Source organism: Aethalodelphis obliquidens, unplaced genomic scaffold (genome assembly GCF_003676395.1).
Source record: "Aethalodelphis obliquidens isolate GAN/ISIS:26980383/991018 unplaced genomic scaffold, ASM367639v1 scaffold2, whole genome shotgun sequence".
NCBI lineage: Eukaryota > Metazoa > Chordata > Mammalia > Artiodactyla > Delphinidae > Aethalodelphis > Aethalodelphis obliquidens.
In genome coordinates this window covers 76,017,737-76,035,317 of record NW_020837946.1, presented here as the reverse complement: position 1 = coordinate 76,035,317, position 17,581 = coordinate 76,017,737, and the positions used below count along the sequence as shown (strand labels likewise).

The following is a 17,581-nucleotide window of genomic DNA, read 5'->3' as shown; positions in this document are numbered from 1 at the left end:
ATCTAAGTTACTAGATCAGTTTCTCATCTTTAGCAGCACAGTAGACTCATCTGGGAACTTTATACAATATCAAAGATCTGGCCGCACTCCTGGCCAATTAAATCTAAATCTGCAGAGAGTGGCACCCAAGCATGGAAATGTATTTTTTAAAGGTGCTTCAGGTGCTGCTAATGTGCTACAAAGGTTGAAAACCTCTATTCAAAAATAATCATTGCTAGTATAGATTCATTTGTGAACAACTAGAACTTTCTTTTTCAGTTTCAATTCACACTGCTTATACAGAAAACTTGTGTGGTTCACACATTAACCACTGATTTTAATGAAACTTTTTAGATTAAAAATTAATTATTCTTTTTGAAACTTAACACCTGACTTCTTAGTTTCTATAGAGAAAGTTTGAATATGAGAACCAAAAGCATTTATTCCTAGTAAAAAGTTTTGGATCTTGGCCAAATGTCCTTCTAAAACTGTGAATAGCATACAGGATTTATGTTTATCCATAGGGTTATATGATTCATTCTATCATTTTAACTGGGTAAACAGCTGTAAACAATTAGATATAAAGTTCTATGGTACTTATGTGACTATCATTAGATACTTATTGCCTATAAACATTTTACAGCATTTAATATTTTTCATATTTAAATAGGCTATAGATCTTTTCATAGAGAAACCACTTCCATACATTTCTAGAGTTCATATTCAAATAATTTATAATTAAGTGACAAAAGACAACTGGTAGTTTCATGACCAGTTCATCTCTTTAAGGATAGTGCTAAGAGCACTAACTTCTCTTCACTATGCCTTTCAGAAAGGATGTATATGCCTCTGTCTTAAATGGCCAGTGTTCCTTCCTTGTATCCGTTTGATCACCTGTAAGAAAAATATAGACTAATCTAAATTTAGTTTTACAGAAAGTGTGAAATAAAATGCTATTTATTAATTTTAAAACCTCTAACAACTTGGCTTTATGTTTCCAGTTTGAGATTTTTGAGTACTATTTTTTTAATTTAAAATGTCTCAAAAGTATTTGCTGTAGTCTCATTAAACTCCACACATTGTTTTCAAAAGATATTCTTTTCTTTTTGTTTTTTTTCAACTAGGACCCCTACTATGGCTGGTGGCCTATTTTCTATTGACAGAAACTACTTTGAAGAGATAGGAACTTACGATGCAGGAATGGATATCTGGGGTGGAGAGAATCTTGAAATGTCTTTTAGGGTAATTGCATTTTACTTTATTTTTTGACTCTGAACATACTATGCTGTAGCATGCACATATAGACTCAGTAATTTACTGTCAAATCTTTTCTGTAAAGTGATACAAATTACTGATCAGTTGGTCATTTTAATACTTGTTTAGAAACTCTGCTAGAGTCTTTTTGCATGCAATATTTACTGTTAAATGGGAAATTAGAGGCATTTTTTAAGTTTTCAAAATAATTCTTTTATACATAATTCAAAGACACTAGGGCTTTTCTAAAAAAATGGGCTTTATTTTTTAATAAAGCATTATCCTATGAAATCACTTTGTGTTTTTGAACTGAAACTTGGAAGTGTTTATGATATCTGAATTTGCAAGTGCTGCTTGAGGTTATTCTCAAATACCTTTAAGAATAACCTGTGGTCAAAGGAATTCTGGATAATTCAAGTAACATGATTTTTCACAATCATAGACATTATTGTTTGATAAATCAGTTTTAATAATGCAAATGCACTTATTAAATGGCCTTCCAAGTAAACAAAAATTAAGAATTAATCCCTCGTATAACCAATACTAGGAAGCATATGAATAATTTTAATATATTATTACATTCAAAAATTTTAAATACACATAAATGTTCCATCTTACTAAGAAACAATAAGGGCTAACATACTGTTTTTTTTCTTCAAACCACATTCAGTATCATTTTAAAAATGAGTCAAATTAATAATACTGTTGTTTTTTCTTCCCTATAATTTAACCTGAATGATTTGAAACACTCTATCATTTTGCTGGCATTATTTGCACAAAAAAATTATTAGAGTTTAGATATATTAATCTATGAAGTTCAAAGTTATGCCTTTTAATTTCTTATTTAGAAAGTAAACTTTTTTTCACAAATATAAATATGTTTGATGTTGTGTAAGCAGATGTCAAAATTTGAGAATAAGAATTACTTTGAATTTATATAATGTGGAATTTAATGGATCTTGGATAATCTGAATTATTTTAGAAGGACTAGGATGTCCTTGTTATACAACTTTTTGCCTATAAATCTTCCTAATAGTCCAATGTCTGAGAAGATCATTAGTTAATGAAATTTTATTCTTCCCATATTTGCTTATATACTCATAGTCAGACCGAGCTTGCCCCACAAGACTTAGTAGCATACTCAGGAATGTCTTCTTGTTATGAAGTACAGAATACATCTTTGCACAATCTTTGGGACATTTGGGGACCCAACTTTTTTACTCAGTGTAGTTCTCAAAGTACAGAATATAAGAGCTGACAGTTTAAAAGGAAGAAGAAAAAAGAAAGAAGGAAAGGAGGGAGGGGGGGGGAAGAAAGGAAAGATAGTATACTCAAGACCTTAAAAACAATCTTCTCTTACCCTTAGATTTAATGAAGAGAGTATTTATACATTCATTAACCAATATTCCTTGGATGCTATGCTGGAAATTCATAAGGAAAAAAAATCAACATAGCAATACTACTCTTACCTAGTGATCCTATTGCCCATCTTTTTTTCCTTCTTTCCTAACATTCTTATTCACTTCTTTTCTGCTCACCTGTTAAGCTTGATTCTCTGCCAGTGGGCTCCCCTTACTTTCCTCACAGAGCTCCCAGATTAGATGGATGCTCTTCATCTAACTGATTGAAAGATGTGTCAGGGAGAAATGTATTAGGAAGGAATTTAGTGGAATAATATGATATGCCAGGAGAACATAATCAGGAAATACAACAGAGATATTAAGGTATCAGAAAGGGAGATTTGAAAATATGGTATGTGATGCAGATACCAGGTGAACAGAGTGAATGCAACTAGTGGTCAAAAGAATGATCAGATCACTAAATAATAACACAGGAGGTTTTCTGTGATTGGTTGTTTGAGATTATTAAGAGATAAAGTACTCCTAAGTGACTGGTCTTTGATTTAGTTTCCGTATGCTATCAATAGAAACAAAATGTATATTTTGCTTTTTATTAGACTCTTGATTCATGTTTTACTTTACTTTTCTTTCTGTGACATGAATATGTGTTAGCTTAATAGTTGATACCCTGGCTGAGGAAGATATTGAGTGAGAGAAAATGCTGGAACAGTACATTAGCAAAGGGAGGACACTCTCCTTTAGATTAATTTCATAACAAGATGTGTGACTTCAAGAAATGAGAATATGTTGGAGATTTATAATTAGAAGATCTTTGTCTAATATCCAGCTTAATTATTTTACAACAAACTTATATTGAACATGTAGTATGTCCTTTACACTTTCCGGATCCTGAGACTGCCAAAGTGAAGAAGGCCTTATGCTTTTACTCTCAGGGAAGCACATCTCAAAGAAGAGATACATAGATATCAGTGACAGTAAAATGTGATCATTTCTTTTGTAGATTTATGTATGAGGTTTTCTTGTCTCCATCATGTTAGTATAGGCCAATTACTTAACCTCAACTGTGAAAAGGTGATTATAATAATAGTAAAGTTATAGTTATCTTATAGCTCTGGTCTATGTAGATTTGAGGATGAAAAACATAGAAATATTAAATTCCTGCAAAAAATTAGTACTCTGGCTGGCCTTATGGGAGTTTAAGCCAATTCAAAAGAATACACTTTGGGGGATTTATTTATAACAGTATCACTTGATCTTTGATTCCCAGAGTATTGTAAGTACTGACAGACCTTGAATATCTGATGAAAACTGTAGACCTCCCAAGAAAGATGCATCCGTCTCCTACACACAATAGGTTTGAACACAGTTTCAAAGGGTTGAAAAATCCCTTGAAGTCTCTGGATAAAAATTCTTGGCATAAAATAATAGTGACTTCTAATATTTATAGAGCTAGTAAATACAGTAGTTGAAAATTGAACCCCAGCATTCTGTGACCAGTGGCCGTGCTGCTAATTACTGTACCACTACCTCCCCTGTAAAGGTCCATCCCTCCGTAACATGACAGCCCTGACAGCTGATGGTGTTATCAGGAGAGGGGTAGAAGCTAACATGCAAATGCAATCTTCCTGAACAATGCTGAGACGGTTGTCTCATCTAGTGACTTTATCATCTTCTTATATGCTGTAGCCTCTTATGGATAATACATGTCCAATGGCAGTGAGAATATGTACAAGTAGATCCTAATGCTCCTGAAAACTTAGTCTCAGATACAGTTCTCCACTCCTTTACACAACAGTCATCAAAATAACATAAATTCCAAGATGTAAATGTAAATTTTAACTGATATTATTGATTTCCTACTCAATAGGTACAGGACATACAGTTGTGAACAAAATAGACAAAACTGTGTGTCCTTATGGAACTTATATTTTAGTGAAGGAGACAGACAATAAACAAGAGAAGCAAAATACATTAATATATTAGTGATAGGGCTTCCCTGGTGGCGCAATGGTTAAGAATCTGCCTGCCGATGCAGGGGACATGGGTTCCAGCCCTGGTCCAGGAAGATCCCATATGCCAGGGAGCAACTAAGCCCATTTGCCACAACTACTGAGCCTGTGCTCTAGAGCCTGCACACTGCCACTACTGAAGGCTGTGAGCCACAACTACTGAAGCCCATGTGCCTAGAGCCTGTGCTCCGCAACAAGAGAAGCCACCGCAATGAGAAGCCCCTGCTCGCTGCAGCTAGAGAAAGCCTGTGTGCAGCAACAAAGACCCAATGCAGCCAAAAATAAATATATTTATTAAAAAATATATATATACTGGTGATAAGTGTTAAAGAGAAAAAACTAAGGAAGAGAAGAGGAATATGAAATGGTAGATCTTGGAAATTGTTAGGGGTTGAAATTTTATATAGGAAGAACTCAGAAATGAATATTCATATAAAATAGTTTATGACAAAATTAACCCAGTATAGTATGAATTTATCATCAAAGGTATCATCTATCTTTAGAAGTCCAATGCACTATCCATTGCACACAGAGCCATTCATCTATCTTTGAATAATATCCCTGATGTTATTAGTACCACCCAATAAGCATCACCACCTGAAATCCTTGCCTTGCATTAGGCAATAGCACAAGAGCATTATTTCCAAAAGTGCACAATATGTGAGATAATCTGTCACTGTAGAACCAACTAAGGTCGTTTAAAAGAGTCAGAAGGCAGCAAAAGACTCAGAAGAGTGTCCCACTGCCCTGAAGCGTAGACTAGTGGTTACAAGAATGGTCTGGGAGGGAGGCAGCCTGGGTTCAAGACCTAGCTCTAGCACTTATTAGCTGTGCGAATTTGGGTAAGGTAGCATGTCTCCTAAGCTCTAGTATGTTTGCATCTAGGCTTAACCATAGATAATCAAATGAGAGAATGTTCATGAAAAGCCCTTTAAAACCAGAATATGCAATACATATATAAAATACTGCTGCTCTAAGTGTTAGTCAATATGTGGTTCTAAATCTCTCCTGACCAGAAGGAGATTACATTTTAGAAAAAAACAAAAAACAACAACAACCACAACAAAAAAACTTTCTTTTTAGACTGCTGCAACATCCTCTGAGATAACCACTGACATTCTAAGAACTTACAGTGTAAATGTTTACCTACACTCATAAAATGGCGTAAATAAAACAACTGAATTTAAAATAACCAGGAAAGTGTCATCTAGAGTTGGTGTGACAGGTACTGAATTTATTACATACACACACACACAAACCTAAGTCAATTTTTTAAACAGACAAAATATATATGAAAAAAGAGTTTCAAGACATTGGACAGTAAGTCATAAATGATGATGGTCTCTGAGAGATGGGAAACAAACAAGGAGGGGCCTTGAGTTGCCATGGCTTTGAGATAGTGTCTAGTCTTCAGCAACATGAAGGGAGACTTAGCCAGATCCCAGTGGACTCCATGAGTTGAGGAAATGGGCCAGAGTGTCTGGAGAGCTCAAGGCAGCTAGAATTTAGTGGACAGAGTAATGGAGAGGAGAGAGCTGCACAAACAGAGAACTCATGAAATATGGAGTACTGAACAGTGCACATGTGTGAGAAGATGACCCAAGGTTGAGGAAGAAACTCATAAATCTTAGAGGTCTCACTGCCCCAGTGCTCACTTAGGACCAGCTATAATGCCTGTACCCTCCAACCAGACTGATTTGTGGAGCATGGTGTAGAGTAAATATTGGGAAACTACATAATATGCTTTGACATAGGCCATGCAACAAAAAGAAGTCAAAAGTAAGAGTAATAATATTTTGGACTGAATGAAAATGAGCATAAAGCATATCAAAGTTTGTGGTGCCACTAAAAGCAATACTTAGGGGGAATTTAGAGCACTAAATGTCTATATTAAAAGAAGAAAATATAAACGATCTAAAATCAATGACTTCAGCTTCTTCCTTTAGGGACTGGAAAAAAGGGAGGAGAGTAAATCCAAAGTATGTAAGAAAGGAAATAATAGAGATCAAAATAGAAATTATGAAATATAAAAGAGGAAAAGTTTAGATAAAAGTAAGTAAACCAAAAGCTGTTACCTTGAGAAGATCAATAAAACTGATAAATTTCTGACCACACTTAATAGGAAAAATAGAAGATACAAATTACCAACATTGGAAATGATAACAGTCACATCATTATGGATTCTACAGTTCTTTAAAGGATTAGAAAATAATATTATTTACAGTGTTATGTCAATAAACTTGGCAATTTTGATAAAATAGATAATTTCCTTAAACAATAAAAACTATCAAAGAAGAAGAAATAAATCAACCCAATAATCGTATATTCAGCAAAAAATAAATAAATAAATAAATTTGTAGTTTAAAATTCCTTTTCACAGAGGAAACTCCATTGCCGGATGACCACACTGGTGGATTCTACCACACGTTTTGGGTGGAAATAAGAACAGTTCTATACAAAGTTTTAGAAAATTGAAGAGGAGATAATACCTCCTGACTCATTTTATGAGGTCAGCATTTTCAAAGAGCAAAACTTGACAGAGACATTACAAGAATTGAAAATGACACACCAATGTCCCTCATGAATATAGATCCAAAAATTCTAAATGAAACTTTAGTAAATCAATCTTCTCAATATGTAAAATGAATGTACATCATAACTAACTGAAGTTTATCCCAGGAAAGCAAGGTTGGTTTAACATACAAAAATCAATCAACTTAATTCACCAAATTAACAAACCAAAAAAAGAAAAATCAAACAACCATTGGAACAGATGCTGAAAAGTATTTGATGAAACCCAAATTCTATTCCTGATTAAAAAATAAAAAGTAAGTGAGAAAAAGCCCTGAGCAAACTAATTATAACAGGGAACTTCCTCAACCTAATAAAGGGCTTTTGTAAAAATCCTACATCATATTTCATGTTGAAAGACTGAATGTTTTCCCCATAAGATCAGGAAAAGATAAGGGCATTGGCGTTTACCTCTTCTACTTAACATTATGGTGGAGCTTGTAGGCAGTGGAATAAAGCGAGAAGAATAAACAAAACATTAGAAAGGAGAAAGTAAGCTGGTCATTACAGATGACATGATTGTCTAGAAAATTCAGCGGAATGTATTTTTAAAAAACTACTAAAACATTATCTTACCATGTTTGCAGGATACAGGAATACTATAGTTGTTGTATTTTAAAATACTTGTAACAAACAATCAAAATTAAAATAAAAAGTCATTTAAAATAGAATAAAAAATATGAAATAGTGATAAATCTGACAAAAGATATGCAAAGACCTTTACTCTGAATACCACAATATATTGCTGAGGGAAATTAAAGAGGAACTACAAAAATGGAGAGATATATATACATTTATGATTTGGAAGACTCCATATGCTATTAAGATGTCACATATATGGACAACTAATTTAAAAGAAATAGGCAAAGGCTATTAAGTGGAAACAGGATAGTATTTTTAATAAATAGTACTGGAACAACTGGATATCCATGTGGAAAAAGTATCTAAAATGCATACCTCACACTATATAAAAAGTTAACTTAAAAGTAAAACCTAAAATTATAAAATTCTAAAGAAAATATAGGAGAAAAATTTTTGTGACCTTTGATTAGGCAACCCATAAAGGTAGAAATCAATAAACTGGACTTCATCAAAATGAAAAAAATTTGCTCTACAAAGCCACTGTTAAGAGATTGAAAGGACAAGTCACTGACAGGAAGAAATTGTTAGTAAATAATATATCTGATAATGGACTTGTATCCAAAAAAACCCAAAGGTTCTCAAAACTCAGTAATAAAACAACCCAAGGAAAAATAGCTCACAGATTTGAAGAGACACTTTACTAAGGAAGGCAGATAGATGGCAAATAACCACGTGAGAAAATCTTTAACATTATTCTTTATTAGAGAAATGAAATTAAAATAATGAGATAACACTACACATCTATCAGAATGGCTAAAATTAAAAAAGAACATGTTGGTGAGGATGTAGAAGAGCACATACAATTGAGGTGGGAATGGTACAATGGTACAATAACTCTGGAAAATAATTTTACTATTTCTTAAACAGCTCCTAGGTATTTCCCCAAGGGAAAGGAAAACATGTCCATACAAAGAGATGTACAGTAATTTTCAGAGTAGCCTTATTTGGAACAGCCAAAATCCAGAAGCAATGCAAATCTCCATCAAAGGTGAATAAGCTATGATTTATCCATACATGGAATTCTAGTCAGAAAAGTGAGTGAACTATTGATACACCCTAGAACATTGTGAATCTTGAATAATTGCGACTGAATGAAACAAACCAGACAAAAGGATAACATACGAGTCCATTTACGTAAAATTTTAGAAACTGTAAACTAACCTGTGAATGGCAGGAAGCAGGTAAATTGTCTAGGGGCTGGAGATTGGGGTGGGAGAGAAGAGCTGGAGGGAAGGATTACAAAGGGTCATATGAAAACTTTGGGGGCTAACGGAGATATGCATTATCTTGATTGTGGGAATGGCCTCACAGATTTCACATATGCCAAAATTTATCAAATGGTACAATTTAAATATATGCAGTCGATGTATATTAATTATACTTCAGTAAAGCTATTAAGTATTAAAACATGCACACACACACACACACACACACACACAGAGGCATCTTCCAAAGAGAAACAAATGAAGGAAAATTGTAATTGATGGTAACTAGTCAGCTGTAGACCTCTATAGTTTAGGGGAGATTCTCATTATATCTTAGCCCGTTTTCTTTTATTTATTTATTTATTTTTTAACATCTTTATTGGAGTATACCGGTTTCTTTTAAATACGCTAGATATGATTCTAACAATCTACTTCTCAGGACAGCTATGTGGATTAAATAAGACAATACTTATTGAATTTTTTATAAACTGTACCATACTGTGGACATTTTAATTTTATTATTATCACTACCCTTAAAAAGTAAGCTGTTTTGTCAACAACCAATAGTTTAATTAACAAGGTGGAATTTACTTTAAATACCCCAATTTTCTTTCCTTCCAAGTCACTCTGTAAGCAGCAATATATTTATCTGAAGAACATAACCAAGTGAAATGTTTCATGATGTGAAATCCATTTATTTCCAAATTGCACAAGCAATGAAGTAGAAAAGAGAGTTGACATAATAAATAATGGAAAAATGAAAGGCAGAAGTTTTCATTGAACAGAATAGCATGGTAAATGAGGTGAAAATGTTTGTAGACTTTTTGGGGATTGTGGTACCCAGGCTTTTCAAAGTATTAAAAGAAAGTAAAGAATTTTCTAGAAATGTCCATGCAGTTCTAATTTTGACAAATGAAAATGTCAGTCATAATAATTTGTTAAATAGAAATCAATTTTGACAAAAGTCTAGTTGAATTATTTCTGTTAGCACTCTTTGCTTTTATTTAAACTTAATTCATGCAAATCTGAGCATACTGGATTGTCTATCATATATAAAACTTGACTGTTTTTATTTGCCTGGTCATAGAAATCAGACTATAATAGAAATCTTTTAGTTAAGTTAGCTTAATCTAATTAAGTTCATGTGTTATCTACGATTTTGGTGGATATGGTTTTGTGAAATAGTTTGATTTAAATATAATAAAGTACTCTCTTAATATTAACATAGAGATTTCTTAGCCTCTTTTTCCCCCCAGATTTATTGAGGTATAACTGACAAAAATTGTATATATTTGAGGTTTACAACATGATGTTATGCATATGTGATGTGGGAAATGATTACCACAGTCAAGCTAATTAACACGTTCATTGCCTCACATAGTTATCTTAAGATCTACTCTCAGCAGATTTCAGGTATATAATACAGCATTATTAACTACAGTCACCATACTGTACATTAGATCTCAGAATTTATTCATCTTATAACTGAAAGTTTGTACCTTATTGGCCTCTTTTTTTTAAAAAAGTCTAAGAGGTCATAAACTTAGACATAAAAGTCCAAGAGATCATGTTCATGTACAGCCTCCATAAAGAATATAAACCAATATCAATGATTTAGTCCAGCAAACTACTCTAAGGTTACCTATCTGGTGCAGGATAAACCTTAAACACATTGCATGTGGCTTAAAATTTTTGCTTCTGTGCTTACAGTTAGATTTTCTGGCATGTGGACCACCACTCTAACTTAAACAATTGTTTAAACATCTCTCTTTATTCAGTCTCCTTATCCTTTGTTTAATTGATATTATAGAATAAAATATTTCTAGATAAGGGATAGCTGAGACTTTGTTTCTAGGGACTATGTTACATCTATTATATATTTTTAGAACATTGGGTCAGTAGGATCATATAATGATATTTAATTAAGGTGTCTATAGAGAACTCTATTTTACCAAAATAAATGGGTTAGAATTTTATTTTGAATGTTAAGTACAATACATACCTGATTTCCTGTGCTCCCTTAGAAAGCACAAGTTAACGACAGGAAAATTAGATATTAATCAAACTTTAATGTTAGAAAATGTTAGCAGAACTTGTTTTGCTTTTAAAATTATAATAGCCTAAGGCTTGGTAATTTTCATAACTCTACCTCTTCATTTGAACTTTCTAGTTCACTGAAGCAGAATGTGAGAACAGACTTACACTGGATAGTCATCTATGTGATGTTTCACCTCGTAAACATACACTACATGGAGACATACTTAGTTTTAGAAATATAAGGCACTGTAGGAGACTTAGGTACACTGAGTGCAAATAATTAAATATTCATGAAGACTCGGAATGCAAGTCTCATAGTTATTGTAAAGGATATAATGTGACAATAAATATATGGATTTTAAAGTTTACAGCTTAAATGATCTCTATTGCAAATGAGTGTTGAGAGATACTCACCAGACATCCTGAAGGCGTTGGGACTCAGATAATTAGGAGAATTAGTGAACTGTGAAGCTCTGAAGATAGATAGAAACGAAATGCATAAAATGAGAAAGAAATGGAATGAAAATGATATAAAAATAGTTATCTGTAAAATCTACATTTTTATTTCCATTAATATATAAACCAGAATTGAGTGATATTTTTACGGGGTTTATTCAGAAATACTCATTGGGAATAAATTTTACTGAAAGATCACTCTAAATTTTTCTTCTGTCTTCTTGAATTAAACCATTAAATGGAAATAAAGATACGGGAAAGAGAAACTATTGATTTCTGAACTATGATAGAGACATTTTTGATCATGTTATTCTTTAACAAATGCAGGTACATTTCACAGATACTAAGAGGAATTTCCCTGTATATAGCAATAGCAATAAGCCAGATGTACCTAGTTTTTTACTGAGTTTTAGCACATTAAGAAACCAACAATCTTTATTAGAGACAAATACCTGAAATGTCACTTTTGGGAAACACACTCCAATTCTGTGACTGTTTTCTGATCCTTCTCTGCTAATGTGCTGATACCCCATGTGTATTCATGTTAACTATAAAAATCTTTATGATCCTTCTGATCCTAAATATGAAGGACTTCAATTTAACTGTTTGAATTTATGGCAATAAAAAGAGCTTTTTGAAGAATTTAATGTGCTCAGAATTATTGCAAAGAAAAATTTGACACTTTCTGCCATGGCCATATTTTACTAAAGCTTCCCGTTAAGTGTACTTAATCATACAAAATGGCGCTGAGGATTAAGTCAGTTATCCTGCTGATTTACATTTAAAGTGTGCCTAAAATATTCTGATAATGAAATGTTTAACTTTCTTTTTGTATCTAAATATGTGCTCAGTGAATTAACTTTGAACTATTTATTTTACAAATCAAGGTTCCATTTTTTTTCTTAATGGAACAGGAAAGTTAAAGCAAATAACTTCCAAACATATTTCTAGTTTTGAAATTTTAAGGATCATTTATATATCTTGGGTTTGGTGAAATGAAATAAACCTGCCATTAAATTCAAACAAAGTTTGCAAGTAAATTTAGTTTGGAGAATTCACTAATTAACTCAGAAATATTTGTTAGTAGTTGGACATACAGACATGTAGAAGATCAGTCCCTGGTCTGATAGAACTTGTGCTAGAGGAAGAGGATAGACAATAAATGAGTAAACAGAAAAATAGTCTGTTAAATTCAGATCAAGATGAGTGCCTTGAAGAAAGTAAAATGAGAGGTAGAGCATTGCATTTCCTTAGAGTGGTCAGGGAAGACCATTCTAAGGAAGCATTTTAGCTGAGACCAAACGGACAGGAAGAATCCAGCTGTGCAAGGCTTTGCAAAGAGAACATTCAATATAGAGCATAATGCAAGACAGAGTATTACAACTCTCATTCCAAGTCTGTAGGAGCACAAATATCCTAATGCTTTGGGGGAGGGAAAGCTTTCTTATTCAACAGTTAAGAACAATTTATTCTCTCAGAACAACATTTGCTGAACAAACTAAACTCCTCTAGGAGTTTATTTTTTGATGAGGCTTTACATTTGAATAGTGCTTTATAGAATTCTTTTACACATATTATCGTAATGGATCTCAGTAGCTTTTCTCCCCCCATATATTTGGTTTTAACTTTAATGCATTTGTTATGTTTGCATTATACTTCAGATTACCTCTCTATAGCAGTCAGGTATCAATCTACCCTCATCTTATCCATCAATCAATGTAAATAATTACATACCTAGACCTGCACTAGACACTCCGGATGGTATATCTGCAAGGTATACCATCTCCAAATTGATTGAGAGTTTGGAGAGTATAATGGCATCTAGGATCATTTCAAGTTGCAAACATAAAACTCATTAAGTTCAAAGAAGGGAGAGATTTCTGTGATCTAAGATAACCAGGGAAGAATTTATAAATGAAAAATTCAAGAGTCTTGCCTTATAGACAGCAGGACAGAAGAGGAGCAGGGGCCAGAAATCAGTGAACTCTCAGATCTTTACTCTTGTGATCCTACTTTGTGCTTTGAGCCATACCTATGTTTAGGCTAGAATGTCTGGTTCCCCCGCCTTTTGTTTTCCCTCTAGAGAATAAAATATCAGTAAGCCATTAAATATATATTTTGCCAAACTAGGCTTCACGTGACAGAGTTAATGAAGTATCCATTAAAAACTCCAGAAATTGAACCTATTACTTTTTTATATACCTATATTTGACCCCTTGAAGATTTCTAGGACAAAATTCCGAAACTGTTGTTTCTATATATGTTCATTCAATTTGGAAACCTGGTGTACCTTGCTAACCAAAATGAACACATTCAAAATCAAATTCATGTACTTTTTATTAAAGAGCCAAATTTAGATCTCTATGGTAACCACTGCAGTAAATGTACATCTTAAGCTATGATTATACTGTCACTCTTAGTGATGTCTGTCTTAAGTACATGACTACCAGTCGTTTCACTGTTGTTCTAGTCAACCAGAAATGTAGTTTAAAAAGGAAACCTATTATGAGACTTATTTAAATAAGGCTGAATGATTTCAGCAATAACTGATTCTAGATGCCAGGAATGATTCTTTTGAGGGTGTGAGATAAAGTGTGTGGAGGGAAGACTTTGATCCAACTGTTCAGAATTTGAGTATTATGTACCAATGAAATTGAATTTTAAGTGCCATTGAAAACGTAGTTGGAGCTTTTTAAATAGATTTTAAAATTACCCTTAAAAATATATCTATGTTGAAAAATTTCACTACATCTGCAAAAATTCAAACTTGATGAATTAAAAATTCTTAAAATATTTTATTACCAAACTACCACTGGGTTACACTGCATATATGCTAAAATTGAAATCAAAATTTGGTGTAGCATTTCTCTATTGCCACCATGATGTGCCTGGCTACTAAAACTTGTTTCTACATGAGCTCCTCCATTGTCAAAGATTTGACTACACTTTTCTACTCATTTTATTATTTCATAGTTCAACAATATGCAGTCTTGATCTTATATATTTTCTCTATTTTAATTGGTCAACCAAAATGTTATTTGTTTTATTTTAATATTTTTATTGAAGTATAGTTGATTTACAGTGTTGTGCCCATCTCTGCTGTACAGCAAAGTGACTCAGCTATACACATCAGACATTCTTTTTTTTATATTTTTTCCATTATGGTTTATCATAGGATATTGAATATAGTTCTGTGTGCTATGCAGTAGGACCTTGTTGTTTTATTTATGTTTTTAAATTCTGTATTTTAATTGGTCAACCAACTCTATATTCTATATTTTTATTTGGGTTTGAGAAATCATCTTAACCTCTGGAATTCCTGAATTAAGATAGGAATCTATAAATAAGTTGTTTAAGGGTAAAATGTCCCACACTAACCCTGTAATGATGAATGGTAATTAGACCTAATGAAAGACTAGTGCTCCTTGATCATTTCCCTGGCCCTGCAAGAGAAGACCCCAGGAACTACAAGCTTTCTTTTCATTTTGGGGGTACAGAATGGAAACTTGACTCTTTATGGTCATGGAAAGTTAAAGGTGTACCTGAGGAAGTTGGAAATGTGTTACAGAGTGGAGGCAAAGTATAAGGAAGGTGACAGATTTGAGAGTTAGCTTTACAGAGTTGATAGTTTAATGAGCATATGAGAATGGATGTTTGCCAAGAAAGAAAATATAGAGGGCGGAATAGCAAGGCATGTCCTTAGGTAGCACCTGCATTTAGGGGTGGGAGAAAAAAAGAGAAAGCAAACGGTAGGACAAAGCTGTCAGGGAAGGACAAATATATACATCAGAAGAACTTAGAATGTTATGGTGATTGTCAACAGTGTCAAATGCTGCAGAGAAGTGAGCAAGAATAATGAAAGCTCGTAAAAAGTTTCATGTGTAGTTTCAGATGATAGAATCGAGATACTAGAATATAAGATGTTAAGAAAATTGAATTGTAAAGATAACGTAGAGAAAAGCCAAACTTTTTAAGAAGTTTCTCAGCAAACAGGAAAGAAAATGCATGGTAACTTAAAGGGTAAATATGATCAAGGTAATTATTTTATGTTTGCTATTCTTTTATCATAGGAGATAAGGTAAATGTAAGCTGATAGAAAGGATTTAAAAATCTAAAATGTACTGAAAAAGAAAGAGAAAGGAACAACTGATGAGATAAATATCTACAGATGTTGGAAGAATATTCTAGATATAATAAAGTACACCTGTGTAATTCTTTTTAGTTTACCACACAGCTTTATGCTCACTATTTCACTACGTTCTTACCAGAGCACTGTGGATGAGTTGTTGTTATTGTCTTATATTATAATTAAAGGTTTTGAGTTGCAAAGAAACTAAGTCATGTGGCTGGAAGTTGTAAGGGCTGAGCATCAAACCCACACCTTCTGCTCCTACTCTAGAATTCCTCTATTTGAGTTTAAGGTCCTAAAGGCAGGATATTTATCTTTGGAGAGTTGACTCTTTTTCTTAAAATGGAGAAAAGAAGCTAAGGCTATATGAGATATTTCAAGGTGGAAATGAATAGAAAGTTGGCTCAACTGTTTCTGAGCTCAAGAAAAGTGGAAAGCAGGAGATTATCTACAGAGAGGATGGGATTGATATTGGGAGCTTGATGAGAGGAGACAGTTTTGGATTAAAGGCAGCTTCTTCAGCAAGCACCTGAATGAGCAATGATGTTCTCTATGAAACAAACTTTAAATGTCCTAAGAATGATATCTTGCAATTTTAATGAAACAGAGAAGAGGAAATTATCTTCCCTGTGCTTTAAGCATCATATCTGGATGCATCATACTTCTTCTAAAGTGTAATGTAACCTACACTGACTACTACCAATTTGTTTTTAAAAAATTTAAAACTGGCAAAGTAGAGTATAACTTCCCTTCATAGTGGGTTTTGTGGGTATTTGTAATGAGCGCTTGAGGTGATATCAATATGGATATTTTTATGTGTTTCACATTTATCTCACTAAACATTTTATAGCAAAAAAAAGATACCTGTAAGATGATTTTTGGAAGGGAATCATAGTGTTCCATAGATGGCATTAGAGTTTTATAGGTGTTGCCAAGGGAAATTCTTTATCTGAAGCAAAACGTATAGCTTTGTATGAAAATGTCTCAGGTCCTTGATAAAAAAACAAAATGTCTCCAGCTAATTAAAAACCAGGAAAAGAAAATTCTGTCCATGAAGGGATTATGGTTGGAGTGAGTACTCTTAAGACAGTCCTTTTCTTGTAGGCATGAGAGACTGCTCTTCAACTGTCAAGTGCAAACTGATGACTAGACATTAATATGCTCAGTCCTAACACTCACAACACCTAAGACTGGCCTGTGAGCTACTTGAAGACAGAGAGCCGTGTTTTATTATCCTTTCTCTAAGCCCCAGAGCCCAGCATGGTGCTTGACACAAAGTCAATGGCTAGTAAATATTTGCTCGGTAGATGCCAGCCAAGTTCTGAGGGAAAATGCTTGAGGGGAGAGAGGTCATTCCCTCTCCTCAAATTTATCACGGGCCTTCCATTTGAAAAGCACTTGACGGCTTTGCAAATTATACAGGAAGTTTCATTTAAACTAAAATGTTATAGCTGCAATCAGGGGAGGTGGACGGTTTAAAGATGGAGAAATTGAGTTACTGAAGGATAACGGTTTTGGAGGTACCAGGTTTTCTTTTCCTACCCCATCCAAGTTCTTTTTAAGTATCTCTGGCATTCATAAAGAGCAGGAGATGTTGTCACACACTGTAGCTGGATACCCAGGTGGTCTACTGGTATTCAGAGGGGACTGTTCTGGCATGAATTCTAGGGCAGCATCACACAGCTGTCGTGGGCTGCTCTGTGGCTGCAAGCGGCAGATGTTACTGATACCTGACAGGCGGTCAGATCGTCAGACACAAGAGGACGCCAGTGTAAAATGCAAAATATCTGTCCCAAATCTCATTTAATAATCACAGACTTTCCATCTAGTTCTCAAAAATCTCATCTACATACAATTTTTCACCGTTTAAATGTATTTGTAGGATTAATTATACAATGAGGAACGCACAAATTCCAATCATTCTAGATTTTTCTTAGT

The 17,581-nt window shown here is 33.5% G+C and overlaps 1 protein-coding gene across 4 annotated transcripts in view; it reads left to right on the top strand.

The window, feature by feature from the left end:
• The window catches only part of GALNT13 (polypeptide N-acetylgalactosaminyltransferase 13), a 549,363-nt gene that overhangs the window by 347,030 nt on the left and 184,752 nt on the right, over positions 1–17,581 (top strand). For all 4 annotated transcript variants that reach the window (XM_027131165.1, XM_027131155.1, XM_027131182.1 and 1 more), the window contains one exon: positions 1,104–1,221. In XM_027131165.1, coding sequence (XP_026986966.1) covers positions 1,104–1,221 — 118 coding nt within the window. The remainder of the gene's footprint in view (positions 1–1,103; positions 1,222–17,581) is intronic.